General features: G+C 40.2%; 3 protein-coding genes across 4 annotated transcripts; 2 read left to right on the top strand and 1 right to left on the bottom strand.

Moving 5' to 3' along the window:
- Positions 1 to 315: 315 nt before the first annotated feature.
- LOC102214833 (uncharacterized) lies at positions 316 to 3552 on the bottom strand. The gene is made up of 5 exons (XM_005723129.2): positions 3491 to 3552; positions 3236 to 3409; positions 3057 to 3156; positions 1474 to 1604; positions 316 to 1250 (listed from the first exon to the last, which is right to left on the bottom strand). The coding sequence occupies exons 1-5, from the start codon at positions 3539 to 3541 to the stop codon at positions 963 to 965; spliced, it is 744 nt and encodes a 247-aa protein (XP_005723186.1). The 5' UTR covers positions 3542 to 3552; the 3' UTR covers positions 316 to 962.
- Positions 3553 to 3799: 247 nt separating this feature from the next.
- Positions 3800 to 8380, top strand: polr2g (RNA polymerase II subunit G). Of its 2 annotated transcripts, none has more exons than XM_005723127.2 (8): positions 3800 to 3944; positions 4552 to 4661; positions 4807 to 4966; positions 6163 to 6213; positions 6321 to 6386; positions 6613 to 6684; positions 7845 to 7878; positions 8046 to 8380. In XM_005723127.2, exons 1-8 carry the CDS (start codon positions 3813 to 3815, stop codon positions 8057 to 8059), a joined length of 639 nt encoding a protein of 212 aa, XP_005723184.1. In that variant the 5' UTR covers positions 3800 to 3812; the 3' UTR covers positions 8060 to 8380. The 2 variants fall into 2 exon arrangements, with proteins under 2 accessions (XP_005723184.1, XP_005723185.1); XM_005723128.2 differs by lacking the exon at positions 3800 to 3944 and adding an exon at positions 3958 to 4288 and having other exon boundaries at positions 8046 to 8377.
- A 163-nt stretch (positions 8381 to 8543) lies between these two features.
- On the top strand, positions 8544 to 15180 carry eef1g (eukaryotic translation elongation factor 1 gamma). Its single transcript, XM_005723126.1, has 10 exons — positions 8544 to 8625; positions 9484 to 9642; positions 9910 to 9973; positions 10339 to 10481; positions 10607 to 10750; positions 10873 to 11002; positions 11555 to 11771; positions 12762 to 12934; positions 13918 to 14042; positions 14827 to 15180. The coding sequence occupies exons 1-10, from the start codon at positions 8614 to 8616 to the stop codon at positions 14983 to 14985; spliced, it is 1326 nt and encodes a 441-aa protein (XP_005723183.1). The 5' UTR covers positions 8544 to 8613; the 3' UTR covers positions 14986 to 15180.
- The last annotated feature ends 12207 nt before the right edge of the window (positions 15181 to 27387 follow it).

Below are 27387 nucleotides of genomic sequence, written 5' to 3'. Positions count from 1 at the left end.
TTATCTAAAGCTCTTCTTTGTAGGTTTTATTTGCCCATCTTTCACATATGGAATTATTAATGAGTCAGAGGTTACATATAGAAGACAGTGTAAATTCCAATAGGTTCATGAATGCAGCGCCATCTGGTGGTGATAGGAAGCACTTTTCCAAGACTAGGTAATTTCTGTTGACAGCGACAAAGCAGAGACATCTACAAGTGAAGCCCCATCTTTCACTTGTACACAGAAATTATTGAAAATACAAGCTCACATAAAATCAAGAACTTCATCCCACAGACAGTGTGAAACTGAGGAAATGCAATTTTCCATTTAAACTTTAAAACAAGGTCAGTAACATACAGAAAAGTCAGTTTCATGACATTTTTTGCCATAGGAAGGGACTCGAAATTGGTTCAAAGTTACCCAATACTTCAGAAATGCATGTCTTCGTGTATCCTGGTATGCTTTTCGTGTACATTGCAAAAAACAATTACATGGCAGTGGAGGCTATTAAGGCCTGAGCCAAATAAGCTTTCTCACTTTACACACTGGTCAGATTCAAAGGTAAGAGATGTGTTAACTGCAGAAAAACAAAACAAAGGGCTACTTCTTAACCTCTCTATTAACCACAACTTAGTGAGTCATGAGCAAATCGGAATAAATCTTAACATAACTATTCCTACAAGCCCCATTTAGATGCCTGCACTGCATAACTTGATTTTGGCACAACAAAAAACAAAACAAACAGGCTCAGTCAAGCTACTTAAATCTCAAGTCTACACTCCTGACCTTCAGACTAATTTCAGTGTCAATTTATTTGCCTTTAGCGTGTACACCTGTAGAACAGGCTATCACACCTCATTAAACCACACTTCAAATATCAACAGTCATGTTGATACAATATAAGAGAATTTCCTTCACCATGAACAGTTTAACATCACATACAGCATTTGACCTAAGACAATCTGTAACATCTCCCTTTCTCAGTTGCCATCGCCCGCCTTGTCCTTGCTCTTGTCCCGTGGTATGCGGCCCAGGTTAAAAAATTCCATGTTTGGCCTCATGTCTGTGAGATGGGCGAGCCTGTTAGACATGGCAAAGAAAGCAGCAATGGCGGCTATGTCCCAGGCGTCCTCGCGGTCAAAGCCCGCTTCCTCCAGAGATTTAAAGTGCTGCTCTGTGATGGTGTCGCAGCGACACACAGCCATGGCAAAGTCCAGCATGGCACGCTCCCGAGGGGCCAGGTCAGCATTTTCATAGTTCACAATGACCTGGAGAAAACAGAGCACCAATTAGACCTACAAGTGTGTTTTGCTGATTTATGGCAATTAAGAAAAACCAAACAGGAAGGTCACATGCAAACAGCATCTGTATTAGAAAGTAAAAAAGAGATGTGACAGACAGCCTAGTTTTAATTTTGCACATCACATAATGAGTGTATATACAAAATACCTTAAAACACCTTTGTTATAATTACCGGATTTAAGATTATACCTGATCACAAAGTGTGGGGTTCTTTGAGTAGATGCGATGCAGAGCACCGTGGGATACCACACAGTACAGACACCTGTTGTAGATACTGGTTGCCACTACAATCAGCTCACGGTCTGCCTTGGTTAATCTACCTGCAAAACAATTGATATTTATAACTATTGGAAAAATACTGAGTCAAAATTACATTTACTGCATTTAAGGAAAAGGTGCAAACACTTCTCACAAACCTGTTCAAATCACAATCCTGTCCTGTACTAAAAGACTGAAGTGAACCTGATCTAGCTAAAGTTTTACCAATAAATCAGTACACCTGAACAATCTTAGGCGCAATCTCAACTCTGTTTAGAATTAAAGCCAATCTGCTAGACTCTCAGGCTGTGGTGCATTGTTCAGGACAGATTTTATTTTAGATGTACAGACTTGCAAACAAAAGGCTAATACAAATATGCCTACACCCGGAAAAGTTAATTTACATTGTAGCAACAAAATAGCCAAACAGTGCAAATGGCAGCGATTGTTAATATTAGTGCTGGAACGAGCCATTTCCCACATTGCATGAAGTTTACGTCCCATCTTGAAGGCTTCTCATTAAAAAGAGAATTTTTAACTTTCTGTGAAAGATAATTTGCTGGCGCTGTCCCATTTCTAAGCTACTGAACATTTCTTTTGGACAAACAGTGACTCAGGTTACACATTACCAAAATGATCTGAAATGAAAATAAACACAACTGAATTTTAAGTCAAGAAAAACAAAACAACCCCTGTTACAGGAATACTCCACAAATATATTGCAGTTGTGATTTCATCATCAATCCCCTGCAGTGCACGCAAGTATGAAAAGAGCTCATTTTACGTATTGCCTAGTATTCATTCATACTAGGCAATATGATGCATTCTTCTTAAAGGTAGCTGCTAAAAATGCATACCAAATCTGCAGCTCTCCTTACTTTTAAAAAGCAAGGCTGGTGCACACAGACAAATAATGGCTTATGGATTCATTGAACCCAGAGTGCTATAGATATCCTGGAATGTGACAGGATTTACATGTGTAGTTTTGCAAGGGATGCAGGTTTTGAATTTTAGAAATGCTTTTCTGAAAGGAACAATTCATAAACAGGTCACGACTACATGGAGTCAGGAAATCTAACATCCATCCACCCACACTTTGGCCAATTTAGACTCACCAATTAACCTAACCTCACTAAAGGGTGTCTTTGAAGCCCGAGTGCCCAGAGAGAACATCCAAACGCCACACAGAAAGGCCCTGGACCTCCCTGCTGTGAGGCGACAGTGCTAACCACCACACCACTGTCTGTCTCACACTCTCACTCACACTCACACTCACACTCTCACGACAATAAACTCCAAAGACTTTCTCATCCCTACTGAAACTACTAAGTTGTGTCACCATGGTTCATGTCAGTCTGGGTGTTGTGTTTCTCAGTGGGAAGAGTGGGGCCATTACTGAAGTGTGTGCGCACCTTCTGGGGCCTAACGTTTCCCAGAGTTTGTCAATTCCATTGAATCTCAGACAAAAACGCACCTGCTGCTAGAAAAAAAAGACACACAGCACACAAGCACACCTGTGTCCTTGTTCATCAGTTCGTTGTAGTATGCAAAGAAGGCTCTGAACTCTGCCGGTCTGTGAGACAGAACTTTGAAGACATTGGGCAAAAATCCTCCCTGTAAGGAAACACAGGTTTAATGGGGAGCAGAATCAAGTTCAGCAGACTTAAAGACCTTGAACGCCTCATATGTAAACCTTTGATTCCACTTCTTCCATAAGCTCCACTATATCATACGGCAGATCTTTCTTGTAAGGAATTGGGTATCGGCTGATTTTCTCTGGTGGAGAGCCACTGGAGGAACATCTGGTACACATCGCTGCTGCCACCTCCCCCTTCCCCCGTAACAAGCAACCTGAACGGAGAGACACCTGCAGGGAGGACAGCGCAGTCACGTAAAACCACCCATAAAGTGCACTTTCTACAAAGTGGAAAAGTGTGGAACAACTTACAAGCTGTGTCAGATGAGGGCGGAACAGCTTCGAGACGAGGTTACTCGCCATGTCAGTCAGCAGAAACTGGAGGCTGGTGTGAGATTAATCTGATCGTCAGTCAGCTACTGCTGTATCCAGGCGGAGTGGTTTTCAAGGAAGTCAGACTAACTAATCCTTAAGAGGCACAAAGTTAGAGCTAATGTCGCTAAGTTAAGCAGGGATATTTACCTATCCAGCTTTAAGTCGACTTCACAGTGCGTCACATTACACAATAACTGAAGCAGTATTTACCATTAATCAGCTATCGTGTTAGCAAATATCTCGTTTTTGCTTCGTTTATATGTCAGACGTTAACAGTCTCGTGGAAAACAAACCAATCAAAACCCAGTATGGAGGCACGCCTGCTGCACGTCCACACCCTCACGCACTAGTCCTCCTCACCGACAGGGGTCAGTCTGACTGGATTGAAAAGGTTAGCCTGATTGCTGTGGGTCGTTTAAATAGTTAATTAAGCGATGCGTAGATAAGGCAGATAAAATATTTAAATTGTTATTATATTTATTGTTTAACTTAACTTGTGATTATTACATTTAACTTTAGTGTCTATCAAAATTAGAGAAGAACAGCGATACGCTCCTGAGAGACAGAACTGAGGGCAACAACTTCCCACATCGACTTCTGACTCGGAAGTGACTTTGTTAGGCACAAACGAGCGGCTGGTTTTCATTCAATACACGAAAAAACATATTTTAGAAAATATAATAAAACGATTTTTGAGTTGGGACTAAACGTAAACAGACCGAAATGTTTTACCATGTAAGTATTTGTATTGCTCTCTGTATATAATCGCTAACAGCAGTCTGGTTCTGTCGTTGATACGAGTTTGGCTGGCGTGCTTGTAGCTACTGTAGCTTTGTAAAACTTTATCATATACCCTTAAATGCTGTTATCACTGTTGCGCTTTTATAGACGTGTGGAGATGCTACAAGTGTTTTTTCTCTTGTTTTTGAACGGCAGCAGAATAGCTTGAGCAGTGACGTTGTCCACGGCAAGCTAATTTACAAAAGCCTTGTTTTCAGATTTCTTTGGAGCACGAAATCTTACTACATCCGAGATATTTTGGTCCGAATCTGCTGAACACCGTGAAGCAGAAGCTCTTCACAGAGGTCGAGGGGACCTGCACTGGCAAGTGAGTGACTCTTGTGTTTGACTTAAAAATAGTTTAAAACAAAGGCTAAAAAGAAGCTGAAATTTGACCAGTGGCTTCTGGAAAACTGGGCCACAGATGGAGGTTATTTTGCAATTTAAATAATTTGTTTAATTCTGTCTTGCAGGCATGGCTTCGTCATTGCCGTTACCACCATTGACAACATCGGTGCTGGCGTAATCCAACCAGGCAGAGGTTTTGTCCTCTATCCAGTCAAATACAAGGCCATTGTCTTCCGTCCGTTTAAAGGAGAAGTTGTGGATGCAGTGGTCACTCAGGTTAACAAGGTGAGGGGCAGGTTTAGAGTCTTAAAACACAGTTTTCATACCATGCTGTAGGAAAGTATTTGCCCCCTCTCTGATTTCTTAGTTTTTTGTTTGTTTGTTTGGGGTTTTTTTTTGCATTTTTGATAATCAAAAAAAATTGTATCAGAGAGAGGGTTAATATTTAACTTGAGTAAATACAAAATGCAGTTTTAAATGAATTCCTTTATTAAAGGGGGGGGGGGAGCTATCCAAAACCTAGTTGGCCCTGTGTGGAAAATAATTCCTGCTACATTTTAAATCCTAAATTAAATATGACTAATCGTTTTGGAATTTAATTTTTTTTTTGGAAAGTTCAGTTTCACTATCCACACCCAGGGCTGATCACTGTCAAATCTGTTGACTCAAGTACTCACTTAACTTGTTGGGATTTCTATGTTTGTTTGTTTGTTTGTTTGTTTTTACCTTACAAAATAAAGTGCCTTGAGGCAACTGTGGCACTAGATATATAAAACTGAATTGAATTGAAGTAGGACTGGTCTGACAAAGTGATGTAGGCTAAAAGATCTCAAAAAGCAACACACTAAAGAAACTCAAGAACAGATGAGAAACAAAGTCATTGACACATGTCAGTCTGGGAAGGGTTACAAAGCCATTTCTAAGGTTTTGGGACTCCACTGAACAACAGTGAGAGCGTTTAACTACAAATGGAAAAATGCATTCAGCTGTCTGTGCATTGAGGCTCTCTGTGACTCGGGTTATGCAGCAGGACAATGAGTCAAAACAAGTACACCTCTGGATGGTTAAAAAACTAAAATGAAAGTTTTGGAGTGGCATAGTGAAAGTCTGGACTTAAATCAGATTGATATGCTTTGGCATCACCTTAAACAGGCCATTCATGATTGAAAACCCTCTAATGTGGCTAAATTCAAAATAATTCCGGAAAGAGAATTGGGCCAAAATTCCTTCACAGCGATGTAAAACATTGCAAATGCAATAGTGGCACGAAAAGTTACTTTTTTACACCGTGTATTCCATCCATCCTATAAGATGTAGAAATATAAAAAAAATTGTACTTCTGAATTTTCTGAATTATTTTAACAGCCAAACTGTTAAACTAAATGTGTCCAGTTTTAAGAAGGAAGTCATGAATTGCTGAAAAAGAATAGTGTTCTGTCTTCCTTTTGAAATGTTTCTAAATATGTCTGTAATTCTTACAGGTCGGATTGTTCACAGAAATAGGTCCCATGTCCTGCTTCATCTCTCGCCACGTGAGTCAGCAAGATATTTACAATTCTGTTTAATTAGTTGTCATTTAGTGCACTTTGCAGTATTTATGTTGTTTGTAATTCAATCTCATGATGCATTTCTTTTGCAGTCGATCCCCATAGAAATGGACTTTGACCCCAATTCTAATCCACCCTGTTATAAGACAGTTGATGAGGTATTGTTTCATTGTTAAGTTGAAACAATAATTGTGTTACAGAAACATGTATTAAAATACATTTCTCTTCTTTGCCTTTATTGGCTTTTAAAATAAAGTTAAAGTTATCATTATTATGTGTTTAAAAAAAAGTTTTCAGACATGTGTTCACATTATAGTGAAGATAAAGGTTAAAACACAAGTGTCAGTTTTGCATTTAAGGATGTTTCTTCCTCTTATTTTTAAGGACATTGTAATCCAGCAAGATGATGAGATCCGGCTGAAGATTGTGGGAACCAGAGTGGATAAGAATGACATTGTAAGTGTTTGTTCTTATTTTTTGAAAAACTACTTCACCCCAAGTTTGTTACTCTTCTTTAGTTAAGTACTTCATATAAACTTAAGCAGGAGTTAATTTCCTATAAATATAAAAGATGTTCATAGTTACAGGCTCTGAAAAGTTAAGGCAGTGCAGAAGTGCCTTACACCTAGTTTTGGTCACAGGATTGATTGTGCCACAACCAACTCATAGTTTATGACTGGGTTGTGGCTCTTCTCCTGAATTATATGTCTCACCTCAACATCAGTGCTGGTGTGGAAACGGGAAAAATCGAAACACAAAGCAAAGCGATCGCTGAGTTTTCTCCAGAAAGTTTTGCTTTTTTCCAACTCTTCCAGCATCTCCCTCTCTGTAATTGGGGAATCTCTGAGCTCCTGCACTAATATATTATTAAAATGGTGGTAAGGACTGACCTGCTTTTACCCTTGTGTCTTCAACCTGGGCTGCACAGGCTATGCCACGTGTGCCAGGTTACAAAAATCCCACCTGGTTTATCAGGGCCAGTGTAGTGTGTAGTTGATGGCACTATTGCGCCTTTTTGTGTATGTATTTCATTACAGACAAGCATACCAACTGCATGCTGCAGGATGTGGATAACGCTGTGTGTTGGTTGAATGCCGATTGGTTGACAAGTGGGCCAAAATGGGGAAGAGAGCGACCACAGAGTTCTCCACGAATAGGAGAAGTGTGGAAAAAAAACCCTCAAAATGTCAAAGATTAAAAAGTACAGCATTAAAAGTACAGACTGTAGCTGCAGTGGACACTTTTTCATTGTCTCTAGAACTCTGTTTCACTTCCTCTCGTATGTTAATTTGGTCCAACTGGCTCATCAACATCGCAGGCAAGAGTTGCCCATAGACGGGTTGCACCACCCACTTTGTACTCTGAACAGCAGACATTCTTTGCCAGTCGATGTGCTGTCTGCAAACTGCCAGTGCGCTACAACTGTCTTTGTTCAGGGCATACTTATTAAAGTGTATGGTTCAACAGTCAGATCACTTGTCACATCCAGTTTACAGACGCCAAGACGGTAACAGTGAAAAATCTCAGCTCAACAAATCAATGTGGGATGCCATTGTGCCTTCATCAATCTTTTATACTTAAAACTATATTAAAACAAAGTTTTCCTTGTTTTTCAGTTTGCCATTGGATCTCTCATGGATGATTATCTGGGTAAGTTATTAGACCACAGTACATTGTCAGATGGGTCATAGATCTGCTTTTTTGTTGTTGTTGGTTTAGTTTGGTTATGATTATTTGCACATAAAAACAACAAGAACAAACAAAAATAATGGTGTATGTTTTTTTTTTTTAAACTTACCATCTGTATTTTGTTTCAGGTCTTGTGAGCTAATTTTCTTCTGAGAAGCAAGAAACAGTGGGACTTTATTGCGTTGTATCTCAGTTTGTCTGTCTTAATTACTATTAAGACAGACAAATTACTATTTTTCTTCTGTTCTGGTATAGAGATGGGGGCCAAGCCCTATAGGCACATCATGTTATTATGCTGTACAGCCTACTTTTTTTTTTTTTATGGAAATGTTGTAAGAGTGTTAACAAATTTACTTAAAAATTGCTAACGAATAGAAGTATCCATATTTGTAGTGTTTGTTATTTTGAATGCTCATCATTCCTACATATTTTTTGCTTTTGCTGTAATAAAATATTTAATTTGTTCTTACATCCTTGTGTCAGTGTATGTTTATCTCCCTGTGTTAGCTACAAATGCTATTTGTGAAGGTACTAAGTTTTTAAGTCATGTTTGGATGTTTTGAAATGTGACCAGGCAGCTTTATCCATGCCGTTCAGAAGAATTGTGAACGCGGATATTTCAAGAACGCGCACGTCATTTGGCCGTAAATACGTCAGTGAAGCGCGCCGTCGTTCTTTCTTTCTCTCGTCCTGAAGATGGCGGCAGGGGTGAGTAAGATGGAGAGATGGCCAGCTATAGTGCTTACTTTTAGGTTTCCTGCTGCAATCCGCTAAAAATCAGATGCATCTGCCCTCTTACTGAGTAGCTTTTCACACAGACATTGCTTTCTGAGTGTTTTCTAGCTTTTATAGGGGATATTTATAAACAATACCATTCAGTATTCCTCCTAACACAGGTTAGCTGTTGCTAACGATGCATTGTAAGTGGAAGACTCCGCTCTCTTAGCTCAGGGTTGTGCCACGTTACCTTACCTATTCATCACTTTGAAAACCTCCTCCTCACATCATACGCTTTTTTTTTTAACCTGAGGGTATCGCTACATTTCAGTTTATTTAGTCTAAATTCTGCCATATATTTAAATTTATTCTCCGAAGTTAAGCGACTCGGTGTTAAGGAACAGCTTTTTTGTCAAGAGAGCGTTTTAAGCCACGTGAAAATAATTTATTTATTTTAGATAACTGGTTAACAGAAATGCAGTATTCCGTGCAAGTCAGCATGTATTTCAGCTTCATCATGCTCCATAGCCTAATCAGCCAGATTTTAATTGGTCCACCCTTTTAATTTGGATGGGATCCTTTTATTTGTGACCATAAAACAAATTAAATGCTGCCTCTTAACGGGTTTGATAGATTGCTTACCAATTTTATCCAAGTTTACATGCCTTAAGTAGTATTAGAAAACCGACAGAAGCCTGTTCAGGACTCGGTATATAAATTAGTAAAACACCAGGCTATTTCCTGAAAGTCATTCATAGGCCAATCAAATGGTTAGACATCCAGCTTGAAAAGGTGTGGTGCATATATATGCAGTTTGCTTTTAAAAACAGTTGTCTTCTGTCCTTTCAGACTCTGTACACGTACCCAGAGAACTGGCGGGCCTTTAAGGCCCAGATTGCAGCCCAGTACAGTGGTGCTCGCCTCAAAGTTGCCACGAGTGCCCCTGCCTTCACCTTCGGGCAGACGAACCGTACTCCTGCCTTCCTCAACAACTTCCCTCTGGGCAAGGTAAGTACAGCTGGCTTAATCAATTCAATGTATCAATTCCCTTAAATATGCATTTTTGCTTTGCTTTTAGAGCCTCTCTTTTTTTCCTTCCCACACGAATAAGGTTGACTCGTTATTTGTCAAATGCAACTTATGAGCTGGGATTTAACCAGTTTGACAACACACCCTTTTATGTTTCGTAGCTAACAGATCTGCACATGCACCGCTTTGTTCTCTGACTTAAAAACACATTGAATGTGTTCAAATGAGTAGTTGTGTCATTTGTAGGTACCTGCCTACCAGGGAGATGACGGCTTCTGTCTGTTTGAGAGTAATGCCATTGCTCACTACTGTAAGTCTCACATTTAATAATAATTAAGTGGCTTGAATTCTACACTCTTGTTTTAGAAAATTGCTCAGGGATGCAGTTAATTCGGTCTAGAATTTGTGATGGGATACAGCACTCAATCAGCAAAACATTTAAATTCACAGGACATTTCTTGACTCAAGGGTTTATCATCATATAGATGGGTCAGACGACATTACTAGTTATATCTATACAGTTTTACCTCTAGTGTATCATTTCATTGATGTGCACAATGTATGATAATTAAGAAAATCTTAAAATGCTGAAGTTGTACTATAATTTTTTTTAAAAATCAGAACGACTGTGAAACCATAACAGCAACTTTCCTTTTTAAAATCTTGTGTGCGTAGTGAGCAATGATACCCTACGCGGTTCCACTCCTCAGGCGGCAGCCCAAGTGCTGCAGTGGGTGAGCTTCGCTGACTCAGAGATCATCCCTCCTGCCAGCGCATGGGTCTTCCCCACTCTGGGAATCATGCAGTTCAACAAGCAGGTATACAGCTCAGTGTTTCTTAGTTGAAACAATGGCTTCCTAGAGGACTGCACCCTGTTGTTGCACCTTGGTACTGGAAAATAAGATTTACAGTCATTTTTCTTTCTTTTTCTTCCACTGTCCAGGCCACCGAGCAGGCCAAGGAGGATGTGAAAAAGTTCCTTGCTGTGCTGAACCAACACCTGAACACCCGTACCTTCCTTGTGGGAGAGAGGGTCACCCTTGCAGACATCACCGTGGCCTGCTCCATGCTCTGGCTCTACAAACAGGTTTGTCACAGACGGCTGCACCTTGCGGTACCTTGGAGCCTAACGGCAATACTTCATCTCTGTAATGAAATTTGGGGAGGAAGTTGCACCAGAAGCCATTAACACCTCACTGGTCCCTGTAGGTCCTGGAGCCTTCTTTCCGTCAGCCCTATCCCAATGTGACCCGCTGGTTTGTCACCTGTGTCAACCAGCCACAGTTCAAGGCTGTCCTGGGAGAGGTCAAGCTGTGTGAAAAGATGGCCCAGTTTGACGGTGAGTCACCAGCAGTTAGATCAGAAGGCATACATGTTAGGCAGTATGAACTCGTAGCCTAAGTGTCTGAAATGTTTAAAAGCAAAACTCCACACCATTGTTGTTTAAATGATAGTTGGAAAAGCTGCATTCACTGCTAATATTTGAGTTATTTGCACAATTGGATTCTTCAAAAATAATAGTAATACTGTATCACTTTGACAACTGAATTTCGTGGGTAATTATCTTCCAATCACCTCGCTGGTGAGGGATCTCAGAGTAGAACCCAATTTAAGAATCTAGTATTACACCCGATCGTGCTGCCAAGTTTAAGGTGCACAATGGAGTCGGGCCATACTTCACACTGACCCCCCCTCCCCCCCTCCAGCATTGTCTTTGAGGCTATTTGAAGTTTAAAAAAAATAAATAAAGTTTGCATATCTGGTTTAATTCATTCCAATACTAACACAGCTAAAATCAGCCATTGTTGGGCAAATGATTTGAGGGCAGGCTCCTTTCCAATGGATACAAAACCAAAGACGGAACATGACTTTCACTGTTTTGTTCCTCCAGCCAAGAAATTTGCTGAGATGCAGCCCAAGAAAGAGACTCCTTCCAAGAAAGAGAAGGGAGGAAAGGAGGCTGGCAAGCCCCAGGAGAAGAAAGAGAAGAAGAAGGAAGAGAAAAAGGAAGAGAAGAAGCCTGATCCTGAAGAGGAAATGGATGACTGTGATGCTGTTTTGGCTGCAGAGCCTAAAGCCAAGGACCCCTTTGCACACCTGCCAAAGAGGTAGAGAGATTTTTTTTTTTCTTGTGTGTATACATTTCATCATTCAGAATTTGTTTCGCTGTAAGCTCACACCTTGTATGGTAATTAAAAATCTATAATGTGGAGTCAATCTGCAAGTGTTGGGTGTGACCCTTTACCCCAGTAGTTTTCCCTAAATGCTTCTCTGCCTTTAAGAGTGTTAATCAGTTGGTGAAGGCCTATTTCTCTATTGTGCATCTGTAGCAGTCTTTGGCATGTTGATCATTTAAAACTCGTTATGTGGTTTCACATGTTGAGTTTTGACATTCCTATGCTCTCGACTCTGTGGAAAGATGGTCCCCTATCATTTGGCAAGACTGTGCCCATTTAATGGCACCAAGTCTTAATCTAACAGGGGAAAATAAAATCAAGACCACATTCATCCCAGTCATCTCTGAATTCAGTGAGTAAAAGGCTGGTTCATGCTGTGGCCACAAACAGAATGTAACTTTGAGATGCATAGTTGCCCTTCAAGGTTGACTGTATATCTGTGTGTCAGCTGGCTTAGGTCTGATTATTTATTTTATTTTTTTATTTTTTTGGGGGGGGTGGACTGTGCAGACTTGTCTGCAGAGAAATTTACATTACAATTTGCAAACTATGCGTATACCCCAGGCAGTGGACTTGGAGAAGTATAAAAGGAACGACTACTTGGTCACGTCGTCTCCAGCTGTCCATGTCTGCAACAGAATATAATCAAGGCTTTATGGTATTTAAAGATTCTCTTTGAAGTAAAGATGGTGGAGTCATGTGGGTATTTATAAGCTCGGGTTATTGTCAGTGGCAAATCCTGGCTTTAAACGTCCTTTTATAGTCCTGTAGGACCCAGAAAATAGTTGTAGGCATTCAGTAACTGTTCCTACATTAATTTATTTTTTTCCAGTGATCTCAATCTAATTTCTGCACCTTGTTCTCTTCACCTTGCATGTACACGGATCACATAACTTGTGTCATTTCCTTTTTTCATTTTAGCGCATTTGTTATGGATGAGTTCAAGAGAAAGTATTCCAACGAGGACACCTTGACCGTAGCCATTCCCCACTTCTGGGAGCACTTTGACCGTGAGGGCTACTCAATCTGGCACAGCCAGTACAAATATCCCGAGGAGCTCACACTTACCTTCAAGAGCTGCAACCTTATCACAGGTGAGACTCAGCAGCAGCCATTTTATAAAACACCTTTGGTCTCATTAGTATCTAAAGTTACTTTATTATTATGGTTGTTTATTGGTTGGAAAGCAAACGCAGAAAAGGCTTTATTTTCTTCCCTGGTCTTACATCTTTCTTTGCTACTTCATGTGCTGGCATGAATTTCCTCCATCTGTTTAGGTTTGCTCCTATGGCCCAGGAACGAGTTGGGATCAGAGGCAGTCGTGTGCATATGGGAATTTTTCTGAAAGTCTGTAGACTTCTAAGACGGCTCTCATGTAGCCTTAAAGAGGGGATTAGAGGAGACAGTGCTGGGACTTGCTACACAAGACAGATCATTTTAAATGCATCTTAACTTGTGTTCTTGTTGACTGCAGTGGGTACTGCTGGTTTTCTCAGTCCTGGTGTAGATTTAGGTTTTAGTCTCATTTAAATCATTTGGACTGATTCTGGGTTGGAATTTAATCCTGCAGTTTTTCAGGAAAGCTTATTACACCAGTTTTCAAAGAATGTGTAAATTGGGACAAACGGGCTTGGCACTGCTAAAACCATGATTTGTTTTTTTAAAAATAAGTGTTAAGTACCTTTTTGTCAAATGTTAAATTGGTCATCTTCAGGTCTTCAGTGACGTTCTTGTAAGGAGTTTGGAGATGTTTGAATCAACTTCAGAAACGGGTCTGTACTACAATTAGGAGAAAAGCAATTATTCCCCTGTCATTGGGCAAGGCAGTGTCCTGTCATGACACACAGTCTTAATCAGACGGGGGAAGAGAAACTGCAAGCCATATTCATCCCAGTCATCTCTGTTTTAAGTGAGTTTAAGGCTGGTTCATGCTGTGGTCACATTAAACAGGATCAGAATTGCCCCACAGGCAATTAGTTTTTTTTTGTTTTTGTTCTACATGTAGAGAGACAGAAGTTCCTTTAGATATGGATCAAATAGAAGATGTCCTTGACAAATCTCTGATTGTACCTCACAGGTATGTTCCAGCGCCTGGACAAACTCAGAAAGAATGCCTTTGCCAGTGTCATCTTGTTCGGCACCAACAACGACAGCAGCATCTCTGGCATCTGGGTCTTCAGAGGCCAGGAACTGGCCTTCACTGTAAGTATTAGATTTTAAACGTGCTTTGATCAATGTTCTGATTTGATAATATCCCCAGTGTTTCTCACATTGATTTGGGCATTTCCTCATGTGTCGAGGTGAAGTGCATGGATTGCAGCTCTGTTAGGATTAACGTTCCAGTCAGTGTTTTTAAATTACCCCTGTTTTTGGGCAAGGCAGTGTCCCATTATGACACGCAGTCTTAATCTAACGGGGGAAGAGAAACTCAAGACCATATTCATCCCAGTCATCTCTGGTTAAGTGAGTAAAAGGCTGGTTCATGCTGTGGCCACAAACCGTATTGCAGTTTAAGACAATTGTCCTTGAATAAAGACAGATTTAGTTGTGCAGGTATTTGTTGGTTACTGACCTAAGCTGACTTTTGAACTCTGTGGATTGTCATGTCTATTTTAGGCAGCAAAACATTGCTTTTGTGCAGTGGACATGTGCACACACTAAACCTTACATTTAAATTTCAAACTATAATTATTGATACTGCTGTATTTAGGCTGTTGTCACGGAAAACCACTCTGTTGTATACAGTTGTTGTGAAAATGGAAAAAAAACAAAAACATTTGAGGAATGTTGAGATCTGGCATTCATATAAAGTGTCCCGTAGCCTACATGGTCTGCATTTGAATGCATTCTGTTATGGTTCACCTATCGCCTTGATAGGTAGGATGGAATGTGTCATCTAAAATCGGATAGTGATGTTGATGATATATTTTTGGATTAAAAGCTGAGGGTAATTAACTTGAATTCAATTTGTGACTTTCCTTCCCAGCTCTCTGAAGATTGGCAGATTGACTACGAATCATATGACTGGCGCAAGCTGGATCCAAACAGTGAAGAGTGCAAAACCATGGTAAAAGAGTACTTTGCCTGGGAGGGAGACTTCAAGCATGTGGGTAAAGCCTTCAACCAGGGCAAGGTCTTCAAGTGAGAGGACACTGATAGTCAACAAAAGCACTCTGCGCTTCTGCTCTCCAACACTTAAAACCAATGGACATTGAGCCACACATGCTTACTTACCTGCAGGAATGACAGTATTTGAAGACAAGAATGAAGTTTCTCTGTGGCCTTCAAAGTGGTTTTCTGGTTGTTTGACGTGCGAAATAAAGCATTTCCCTCAATGCTATCTCTCTCTTTGATGTCCATTGTGTGTGAATTCAATCTGAATGTATTTCTGTTAAGTTTTGTTTTGAGAATAAGCAAACAGAAATATTTTGGTTTTCTTAACTTCAAATCATGCATACCAAAAACAGAAAATGACCTTGCAGTCTATGGTACAACAGTGCCCACACATGCTAATAGGCAGTGGTTAGGTTTTGAAACATGCAATGAGAAATTCAACCAGAAGAGGTCAGTAAAATACTGCATTTTGGCTTTATCCAGTTACTTAACCTTGGGCTCAGCAGGCATCTTGTGATGCACTTCGGCTGATTTTGTGACTCATCGGGATTAATGTCTAGCTGTCTTGGAACATGTATAGGGTGTTTTTAAATTTCTAACTTGCAAACCATATGTGGGTTTACTATACAAATGGTAAAACTAGATTCTTCAAGTCCCTGTAGAGGGCAGGCAAAGACTTAACATTGAAGGCTATTGAATACAGCACATCTGGTAGAGAAAATGGCTGGGCTGAACTCTGTGGTTTGAGAAGATGGGAATGTTGTCTGCCTTAAACTATGGGTTCTTGTTTTGAAGTAGTCTGTGCTCCCCTAAGGAGATGACTGAAACAAATCTTTATAGGAACTCCTCTTGGATACACGAGGGCAAGGGCCATTCACATAAAATCTGTGCTTTGTTATCATGTTTACGCCATGAAAACAAAACACTAAACTTGATAAGCATCAATAAAATGTGTTTCAGTTTTGGAGTTGACAGTGGTTGAAAAGGCACATGGACTCCAAAGTAAAGCAATTCTTTAAGACTTAGAAGTTCAGAGCAGGTTTTCACATTAAACTTATAACTTGTTTAAAGCTCCAAATGCACATGTAAATATGTAGTCTGTAAGTGGAAAATGATTTTTTTATTTATTTTTTTGACAATGATAAGTGTGCGTGCAGGGCTGATATAAAAATGTAGAGAGAGCCACACCCCAGTCCAATGCTGAAATACCATGTTTCAGAACCTACTTCTGCAAGTTGGTATTGCTAGAGTAAAAAAAAGAGGAAAAGAAAACAGGGATAACCATAATCCACAGTTTCCTGTGTGGTACATCAATTTACTTGTTTTTTTTAACATCTGCCTGAATGCCCAACTCAAAGCTAAACTCTTTCTTTTGTAATGGCAGATGCTTTGAATAAATTTTGTCTGTTGGCCCTGAACTGTGAGCACAAAGCTTTTGTCTTCATCGGACACACCCAACCATATGAAAGTTTGTTGAACACACTTGATCATTTGTTGTTGAAATTTCCCCACACCTGCTGCCCGGCGTTTCTTTGTCTGTTACAAGTGGTTGCAGGTGAAACGGGGCACCTGGACGAGCCCGTGTAATGAATGCAGATTATTCAGGCACATATTGATTTAACTTCCCTTTAATATCAAACATGTGACACATTTAGTACGCTTGACTGTGGTTTGATCACTGAAGTGTTGCGCATTAAACTTTATAACTTCTCGGGTGGATGCAGGGGCTTTCTTTCTGACGCACTCATCCACACACTCATGGGAGATGCACAGGAGAGGACTCTCATCTCCGAGTGAGTCAGATGTGTGATTTTTTTCCTACTTGCTAAGCATGATTCAAGATCATTTTGGCGCAACCATCTTCCACCATAGTGTGGAATCAGGGAAGCCATTTTAGTTTGTTCTGTAGTCTCATGGAAATCAGAAAATGGAAATGTTCCCACAACAGCCAAGCACCCAAGTCCTTGAACACATGACTCACTCATCCTGTGGATCACGGTGGAAGAGGGCTGTAACTTGAGCAAATAACTTTGACTTCACTCGCACCACAGCGGCAGTTACAAAAGTGCTGAAGGATAACCCTTTGATTGCTGAAGGAGTGGCGTTACCAAAGCTGTTTTGTAAGTCAAATATGAAATGACTCTGAGCAGAACCCATGCAGTTTTAATCGTTTTGAGGCAAGCTTCCTGCCAGATGGAGGCAGCATCAAGTCCACACAATGTGCTGTGCCTGCTTTGTATTTAGAAGCCTCAGAGTTAAAAAACTAAACTGAAGCAACCCACGAGAACAATGAGCTGTCTTATGCCAAAGAGCAACATTTTCTCTTCCAGTCCTGCCAACCTTCCTCCCCCTGGTCTTTATTTCTCACTTGGCCACACACTCACTACTTTTTCCTTCCTCTACTGATCCTCGTTTTCTGGACATTTTTTTCTCTCTCTTCTGTGTGCTCGCATGAGGAGGGGTGGGGATTCTTGAAAGCAGTTGGATCAGCGAGGAGCCCTGTAAGGGAGGAACACAGAGAGCTGATGTATTGTTTCACCACACAAGGTCCCTGTGTGGCTGTCAGCTCGCAGTAGGAGCTCTGGGCATGGTATGCATGTGCTGAGCATCTGGTGTTGCGAGACACACATCTGGAAAAGGGTTAGGTAGTCAGTGGAGGGCTTGGAACAGCAAGGTGAAGCAATCTGACACAGTTTTCATGAAAGGAAAGCTACCACTGACGTTCCTGTTGTGTGGGTTAAGCATGTCTATGGATTATGAGTGTGTAGATTTTGTGTCTTTAAGTTATCGTTAAAGGCCTTACATGTGTCTATTTTACACAAATCTGGACATATTTACAGCTCTGCTTATTGTCACAGGCCAGCTGGCCAAAACAAGAGCACATCACTCTTGTCACAGTTGGAGGGACATCTCTGGGCGGATAGAAACAACACTCAGCCACCACATAATCCCACCCTTAGACTTTTATGGGGTTTCCCTACACTCTAGTATGTTGCTGGGTTTTAAATTCCTCTAACACACTCACACGCACATACACACTAAATTTGAGCAATAAAAATGAGGTCAGGAAGATGGATTCTTAGTCAGCACCCAGCGCGACTTCAAGTCAAATGTCCTCTATTTTTGAGGCAGGGCCAAGAATGAAAATATGAAGTTTAAAGACTGCAACACATTACAGATAGTTACACATGCATATATACATGCTGTATATCATATTATATCCTCTTAGATTAGAAATTTGACCTTGAGATCTTCTGTTTGGTGATAGGGTCTTTTCATGGCTTTAGTGCAGTCAAAGTGTGCGAGCTGCACATTTCTCTGCAGCTCTATAGCTCTAAAACGCAGCCCTAGAATGGAATGAGGGAGGTCAAAGGTGAGTATGTTGAGGGGAAATAGCTAAAGGAGGCAGGGAAAGAAAAGATTCGATCTTTTGCAGTAGTGACGAAGCATCCTCTGCAAGTACCAGCTTTAAGTTGAAGCAGTTATTGTCATCCGTGAAGAGATTATTAATAAGTTGTTTGTTGGTGAGTTTGTGTTGCCCTGCAACAGAGTTTGTCGGTGTGAAAGTAGAGAAGAAAGTGCGTGACACAAGTCAAGAGAGAGGTATGGAGAGAAAACAGTCAGCCCCTGCACTTTTGGACATGAAACCCCAGAGTTGCTTCTGTCTCATGTTACCAGAATCTGGAGGTGGGGCGTGTTGTCAAACTAAGCCAAACTACAATAATGCACTGCCATGACTACTAAGGCAGAAATATTGCATGTTGGAAAAACATTCAAAATAAATAAAAATGTGTTCTCTTTAATAAACCTTTATAGTTGGTTCGCTACCCTACAAGGCTAGAGGACGGTGCATTAGGAAATATTACTTTCAAATGTTAGTCATAATAGCTCCACAGTTGTGGTTTGGGTGTGTACTCAACGTTCAGTGTTTAAAATAGCCCTAGGCTATCTTCACACGAAAAAACAAATGTGCGTTGCTAGAAATGTATTTTTTGCAGAACTAAAAACAGGTACCACTGTTGTCTCACTTCAGTTCAAAACGTTCTGTTAAGAAAGAAGCCGTTTAGACTTGTATTAGCAGAGGGGTACCCCCCACTTCACTCATCTGTTCTTCATGTACTGACTTGCTGGCCGTTTACATTATACTCATGTGAGTGAGCGCGTCAACATTTTTAACTATGACTGGAATGTGCAGCTTGGGATCATATCTGCCTGCACAACGGATGGAAGTGGAGTGAGAGATCAATAGCTGAAAACAGTTGATAGTGAATAGCTGTGAGACTCTGTGAAGAAAATGATCACAGTAATCTAATCAGATTCACAAAGGTGTGCATCAGTAATGTGTCAGATCAATTGCTTAATTTTCTGGGGGCAATGCATTACAACACTTGAACAACATAAATTTACCGGAGGTTTCCAGGAACTTATTAAGCCTGCTGTAGGGTGGTGACAACAAGACCAAACGTGCGGAAGGTGTTCCAAGCATCGGGCTGTTTAGATGACTCTTCTGTGCAGACAAAAAGGTCTGTTCAGGCTGAAATAGAAAGACAAGACGGGAGGGGGATAATCATCTTCTTTAAAAACTGTTATAATACTTTGTGTAAAAAAGTGGGGCAGAGTTCCTTACTACATAACAAACTGCTTTTTGGGCATGTGATATTTATCCATACACACTCACAGGGCATTGCTATGGAAACATCCCTGCAAGTACCTGCCCCCTTGCTTATTATGTTGCTATAGTAGCCATCCCAGAATAGTCTTTTTTTTTTTTTTGACTCACTCCCTCGTGTTTGTGACTCATAGCTTGCAGTGGAAACCACAACTCGATCTGTCTCTTATTCCCCTTTTTTCCTGACATTCTCTTCTCTACCAAAGGAACAGCTTGCCATTCTGAGTCATCAGCATGTGCTCGTGTGTGCCCTGTAAGTCAGCGTGTGCATGCGAGAGAGCAGGAACTGAGGGGAATTCCAAAAAGATTACCAATAGACGAGTTACTATGGTGATAGCAAATAACAGGCAGCGTGACCCGTGTGTTGCAAGATAGTTTATCTTGAGTACTGCACATTCATGAGCTGCCAGTGATTTCTTTGTAGTGTATCTCCACATAGATACACTCTGCTCTCAATGATTATTTGAGGTCCACTTTGTTTTGAGAAGCTGCAGCTTGTAGTTTACTTACCCACAGCGCTCTGGGGCTAGCGTAGCACAGAATTGCATACGTGGTAATACATTGCATCTGACGTAACAAATGATGCATGTGGTAATTCAGTTATGGGGAAACTTCTTAATGATGGGGTGATCAGTTTTCATTCCATAGGTTCGCTAATTTGCCAACAAGATGAAATTCAATTATCTGTGCTAATTAAATTGGTTAAATAGCTTTTTAAACAGGACTTTACCCAGTACTCAACTTGCAAAGCAATTTGAAAGGCGAGGAATTACATTCTACTTTTATTACAAGGATTTAAACTTCCCTGGCTTGAACAGTCTCAACACAGTTGAAGACAGTAGAGTGATTTTAATCTTGTTGAACTGCAGATATGTTTGGAAATAATATAAGCATTAGAATAAGCCATGTACACCGTCCTTACAGAAGTAACAGCAGGCATCATCCCAGTATTCAAATATTCCCTTACAAGTACATGGTTTGTATGTAAAAGTTCTTACCATGACAATGACAGTGTGAAGGCTAACTGCAGAGCATTATTATGAAGGTACAGCCCCCTTAGCTTTATGACAGTTTAACATGAGCTCCCACTCACTGCTTACATTTTTGTTTTCTCATAGTACTGCTTTCATAGTATCATTTTCAACAGTAGCAGGTATCTGTTTCCTCAGCAATAGCCCTGTAAATGCATTACATATTACCTGCTCATCAAGTAACAGACAGACACATACATCCGTAGCCAGTCTGCAGCTCCACTACCATGGAACATTTAACAGCTAAGGACAAAACTTAAAAGATGAAAATTTGTGCTGTATATCCAAAGTTCAAATACAACCCCAATTCTTAAAATGTTGGGATGCTGTGTGAAATGTAAATAAAAACAGAATGCAATGACTGTCAAATCTCATAAACAAATATTTTTTTTCCCACAATATGCAAAAAACTGTCCACTAAGTCTGGAACAATTTCAGAATAATGTTTATCAAAAATCATAAAGTGTTTGAAAAACTCATTTATGACAGTACAATAAGATCAGCAGAAAATGTTGTGCACAAGGCAAGGCAGAAAATCAGTACTGGATGCCTGTGATCCTCGTGCCCTTAAGCAGCAGGCATGATTCTGTCATGGAAATCAGTGAATGGGCTCAAGAATACTTCCAAAAGTTATTTTTTTCTATGCAAAGATTTCACTATCTCACCTACAAATGCAGGCTAAAGCTCTGCCATGCAAAGAAGAAGCCATAATTGAACGCAATCCCAAAACATTGCCACCTTCTCTGAACCAAAGCTCATTCAATATGGACTGAGGTAAAGTGGAAAACTGTTTTGTGCTCAAATGAACTGAATTTAGAAATGTATTTTCGAAAACATCAACATCACATCCTCTCGACTTAAAGAAGAGAAACAGTCATCTGGCTTGTCAATCACTACTCAAAAGCCTACATCTCTGCTGGTGTGGGGATACATCAGTGCCTATGGAATTGGCAGCTTGCATCTGGAAAAGGCACCATCAATGCTGAAAGTTACATACAGGTTTTAGAGCAACATATACTCCCATCCCACCAATGCAATGCTAAACTGCACACTGCAGCTAATACAAACAGCATAGCTTTATGGATGAAGAATCAGGCTGCTGAACTGTCTTGCGTGCATTTCCCAGTGACTCTGAAAAATTGGTTTATGCATGTATTACTTCTAGGCTGGACTACTGTAATTTGTCATTATCAGGATGCCCTAAAAACTCCCTGAAAAGCCCTGAGTGGATCCAAAATGCTGCAGCAAGAGTACTGACGGGACTAGAAAGAGAAGAAATATTTCTCCTGTCTTCATTGGCTCCCTGTTAAATCCAGAATTGAAGTCAAAATCCTGCTCCTCACATGCAAGGTCTTAAATAATCAGGCCCCATCTAATCTTAATGACCTAATGGTGCCATATCACCCCATTAGAACTCTTCGCTCTGAGATTGCTTTTAAGATTAGGCTTAAAACTTTCCTTTTTTGCTAAAGCATATAGTTATGGCTGGATCAGGTGGCCCTGAATCCTCCCTTAGTTACGCTGCAATACTTCTAGGCTGCTGGGGGATTCCCATGATGCATTGAGTGCTCTTTAGTCATCTTTTTCACTCACTATGTGTTTATACATCTCTCTGTATTTAATTATTTGTTATTATTAGTCTCTGTCTCTCTTCCACAGCAAGACTTTGTCCTGTCTTCCCCTCACCCCCAACCGGTTGCGGCAGATGGCTGCTCCCCCCTGAGCCTAATTCTGCTGGAGGTTTCTTCCTGTTAAAAGGGAGTTTTTCCTTCCTACTGTCACCAAAGCACTTGCTCATAAGGGGTCATATGATTGTTGGGCTTTTCTCTGTTTTCTTTGTATTTGTAATCGTTTTCTTTGTAGGCTCTTTACCTTAGAATATAAAGCACCTTGAGGCAACTGTTGTTGTGTAATAGTTACAGTGCCATGAAAAGGTATTTTCCCCCTTACCTAGTTATAATTTTTGTCATAATTAAATGTTTCAGATGATCAAACACATTTTAATATTAGACAGAGATAAACTGAGTAAATACAAAATGCTGTTTTTCATTTATTAAATGGGAAAATGCAATCCAAACCCACCTGGGCATATGTGGAAAAGTAATTGCCCCTTAAAGCTAATAACTGGTTGTGCCACCCTTGGTGCCAAGAACTGCAATGTTTGCAATAACTGGTGATGAGTCTTTCACATCACTGTGAAGGAATTTTTGCCCAATCTTCTTTGAAGGATTTTTCTCATTCAGCCAATTTTGAGGGTGTTCGATCACAAATGCCCCATTTAAGATTAGGCAGACGCATCTATTTTTGCTGAATCTCTAAGCAAATGAGGCCTGCTGTTCTTTGGATGTTGCCCTCGGTTCTTTTGTGACTTTCTGGATGAGTCATTGATGTGCTCTTTGAGTAATTTTGGTAGGACAGCCAATCTTGGGAAGGTTAATCAGTGTTCCCAGTTTTCTGCATTTCTGCATAATGGCTCTCACAGTGATTCCCTCAAGTCCCAAAGCCTAATAAATGGCTTTGTAAGCCTTTCCAGACTGATAGATGTCAGTCCCTTGGTGATCTGTTCTCGAGTTTCCTTAGATTGTGGTGTGATGGGTGTTTTTTTCCCCCCTCAAGCTTTTAGCCAACTTCACGTTGTCAAACAGGTTGTATTGAAATGATTTCTTGATTCAGCAGGTGTGGCAGTAATCAAGCCCGGGTTTGGCAAGTGAAACTGTATTCAGCTTTTTAAAAAATATGGTTAATTCATTCTCAGTTGTGGTTATTTGCATGACATCTCATTTAACTTTTTGCTTTGGCTGATACTGAAAACACATTCTAGTGGAATTTCATAAGTTCAAAGCTTGGTAAGAAGCTAAAATTCCCAGTCTAATCACTCAGCCTGATCATTCACATTCATCTAGATTTAAATCTGCAGCAACTCTAGCGAATCCTCCGCAGCTAAGTTTGCAGCACTTGCACCAACACATTCAAGTTAGTTTTCTCATTATATTGCATCCCACTCCTGTAAGCAGAAGGTGAGGATTCCTCTCTTTAGCTCATGTGGCAGTAGTCCACATGTTCTGTATGAGTAGCCAACTAAAAAATGGGCAAATTCGGCTCAAGTCACTTTGCTATTCAAAACCTTACAGATAGGACATATAGTGAAATCTAGCCACAGTTATAAAGGTGCAGACCCTGTCCACCATTGTAGAGGCAAGAGGGGTGTTCAGGTTAGACATTCTCTTGCCTGCAGTGGTTTTTCTTTACTAAAGCATGAACTGTGTCTGCTCAGCATTCGCAACATACCCCCATTTGTTTCAAAATTTTCAGTTGGGTCATGCCTTAAACTAACTGTGCAGATAAATGCCTTTTTTTTTTTAATCTCTGAGAGTCATGAGTTGTATTTAGCAAAGCTAGACCCGGATAGGTCAGGTCAGGCTTTGGTCTTTGCAATAATTACTGACGTTTCAGTTTTTCAATACCAAGTAATATGAAACTGATCAAAGTTTATGTGTGGAATTCAGGTGAGGGGGCGGAGCCTGTTTTCTTTTTTCTTAATAGGGTGATATGTTTAGCTTTGATTTTTACATCTGCATAAGCCATTTATACGGAAGTTCATTCAGTCCACTATAGTGAGCCTTATATAATAAAACAAACAAACAAAACCCTTAGCCTCTTTCTGTTATTCCAGGAAGCTTTGGTTAGGTAAATCTCTCTTGTTGTTCACATGTTGGTGATTATCGGCTTATTGTTTCCTGTCTTGCAACTTTCAGCCTTTTGCAGGCCCTCTGCTCTCTGTTGGCCAGCCCGAGCCTCCATGCAGGCTCTTTTCTCTCCTGTCTGTGCAACCTTCAGTCTTATTGTAGGATCTCTGCTCTCTATTGGCCAACAGCGGCTCTGAGTCTTAATGCAGGCTCTTCTCTTTCCTGCATTTTGCAACCCTTTCTTGTCTCCTATCATCTTTCTGCTGCAGGTTGGCCTCCAGTGCCCCTAAGCTGGCAGCCTTTCCTCTCTGCCCTTCAATCTCTCCTGTCTCCTTTGCCAGCTCTCAGCCTTATCACTAACTCTCTGTATCTCTCCTGTCGTACCTCAGCTCTGAGCCAAATCAAAGGATCTACGTCCCTGTCTTAGCTCTAGTCTGTCCTCATGCCTTATTACAATTTCTCTCCACCCTCCTGGCCCCCGATGGCCCTCGAGTCTTGTCGCAGGCTCAATTTCTACTCTGCTGCTTCATAAATTCATATGTTCCATTCCCTATAGATCAGATCTTCCTGCCACGGCAAGAATGCGTTCTTTTCTTTGGGTATCCTGCCCTAATACCTATCACTTCTGGGATTCTGTTCTGCTGTAATTGGCCATCGAAGTCTGACAGTCAAATACCTCAAATTGTATTTTCTACATCAATAAATCATGTTCAGTTCCTTCTAATGATCTCTCCTTATTGAAATGAAGCTTATGCATTAGTTCAATAAAGAATTCAAAATTCAAATTCAAATTTTATTTGTCACACACACACAACCATACACAGTATGACATGGGGGTGAAATGCTTGTAGCTGTACAAGAAGATCTGTAGTCACACATCTGACTGCTTCCCAGGTATTGGCAGTCAAGGTGACGGTGACATCACTGGTCTACCCCAATCATCTTTCTGCCGGCCTTCTTCAGGCCAATCAGCTTTCACTCTGCGTGCTTTAAATCTTCCTGCGCATCCATCATTCTTCCTTGCAGACGCCTTTGTGCAACACACCTCTTTCCCCATCACCCTCTTTCCCTCATCACTGAGGCTCCATTCATGCCTCCATCTCCACCACCAGCGTCTAGACTCTGGTGGGTCCTGCCCTAATCAAAATCACAGCTGGGATGGCCATTGGAGTCTAACTGGCAAATACCTCAAATTTAATTCTATACATCAATAAATCATGTTTAATTCCTTCTGATGATCTCTCTTTATTAAACTAAACTTAACAAATATTGTCATTATACTTAATTATTTTTTGCGCACAGTATAATTGCAGAGGGTGCCTATATTAATAACTTTTTAAAAAAAAACTTTTATTCTTTAGCAGTGCAATAGAATACAATTCTTTTAGATTTAGTGGGTGTTTTCCTTAAAGAAGTTCTTACTTCAATTTGATTTGCTTTCAGAATCAAACCATAGAAAAAGATAAAACATCCTAAATAAGTAAATAAAAAGAAACTGGCAGCAGCTGTAGGAACATAAGACAGGTCAGTGTTTGTTCTGATTATTTTTGCAGTTATTTTGAACTCATCTTCTACAATAGTGCATTCATTCACCAAAAACACAAGTGGAATTTGTGGTGAATTTCTTTTGACATTCTCCACTACTGACAATGCCTCTTTGACAATGTTTATCTCACTCTGTCTTCAGCATTGGCTGGAAAAACACTCAACACAATATCGACAATGTTGCATTGTGTAAAAAAAATCTAATGAAGCTACAAAGAACTTCTATTTGCTCACTTTCTGCGTACTGACCGCCTGCTTTTGATAAGCTCTCTGAATGCAAACCAGGCTTTTAAAATACTTTTGAGCAAACTTTTCAAGCAAGCAAAACTACAGAAAGTAATCTTGTCGTCAAATAGATGCGTTGAATTTCTTTTTTTCTCATTTTTTCTGGGATTACTGCCAGGGATGGTTAGTCATTACACTGAATACTCCATCCATCCATCCATCCATCCATCCATCCATCCATCCATCTTCGTCCACTTATTTAACAGAAGTTTGAAAAAATCATAACAGAAGCATTTTGACAATGTCTCTAGAAATAAAAAGCAGCAAACATTGAGTTATATTCTTAAATGTGCTCTGGACTAGACATTTATCATATCTTGAAAATCATCTCAATACCTACAAACAAGATACTTACAGTACACTGCTGGCATGGTCTGAATCTAAGATCATAGTTTCCTTCAATATTTGTGATTTATTTTTTACAGATATACTATAAAATCTTTCTCTTTTTCCATCGTATACTACATTTTATTTGCAGCTTTCAAAGCCATTATACCATCCATTCAAATCAAATCAAATCAAAATTTATTTATATAGCACATATTAAAACAACAGTGTTGACCATAGTGCTTCACAGTCAGTAAAAACACGAGACAATTAAAACAAACAATAAAACAGGACAACAAACAATAGGTAACAACACAATAACCTAAAACAGCCAACTGGTTAGAATCAAAAGCCAAAGTAAAAAGATACGTTTTAAGACGTGATTTAAAAGACTGGATAGACTCGGCAGTACGAATATGTACAGGGAGGTTATTCCAGAATCTGGGTGCCACGGTTGCAAAGGCCCGGTCTCCTCTCGACTTCATTCGAGACCTAGGTTGTGCAAGGAGCATGTGATTGGATGATCTAAGTGCTCTGTTGGGATTGTATAAGTGGAGTAGTTCAGAGAGATAGGCGGGCGCTAAATTATTTAGAATTTTAAAAGTGAACAAAAGAATTTTAAAATCTATGCGATATTTAACAGGGAGCCAATGTAGTTTGGCTAAAATTGGAGTTATGTGTTCATTCAGTTTAAAAACCTGATATGTGGTTGGAAATCATTGATTGAGATCAGTCCATTGTGTATGATTAAGCCTGTGTTGCACAATCAGGTGTTCTACTCACACCTTCTTACCTATAGGCAGGTCCAAACAGCTGCTGAAAGAAATTTGATAGATTAAAAGTTATTTTGTCTGGTTGTTATGTTACTTTTATTCAGTCATATCACAAGT

This window comes from Pundamilia nyererei, unplaced genomic scaffold (genome assembly GCF_000239375.1).
Source record: "Pundamilia nyererei isolate P.nyererei 1_Seehausen unplaced genomic scaffold, PunNye1.0 scaffold00008, whole genome shotgun sequence".
NCBI lineage: Eukaryota > Metazoa > Chordata > Actinopteri > Cichliformes > Cichlidae > Pundamilia > Pundamilia nyererei.
This window is presented reverse-complemented; position numbering and strand designations above follow the sequence as displayed.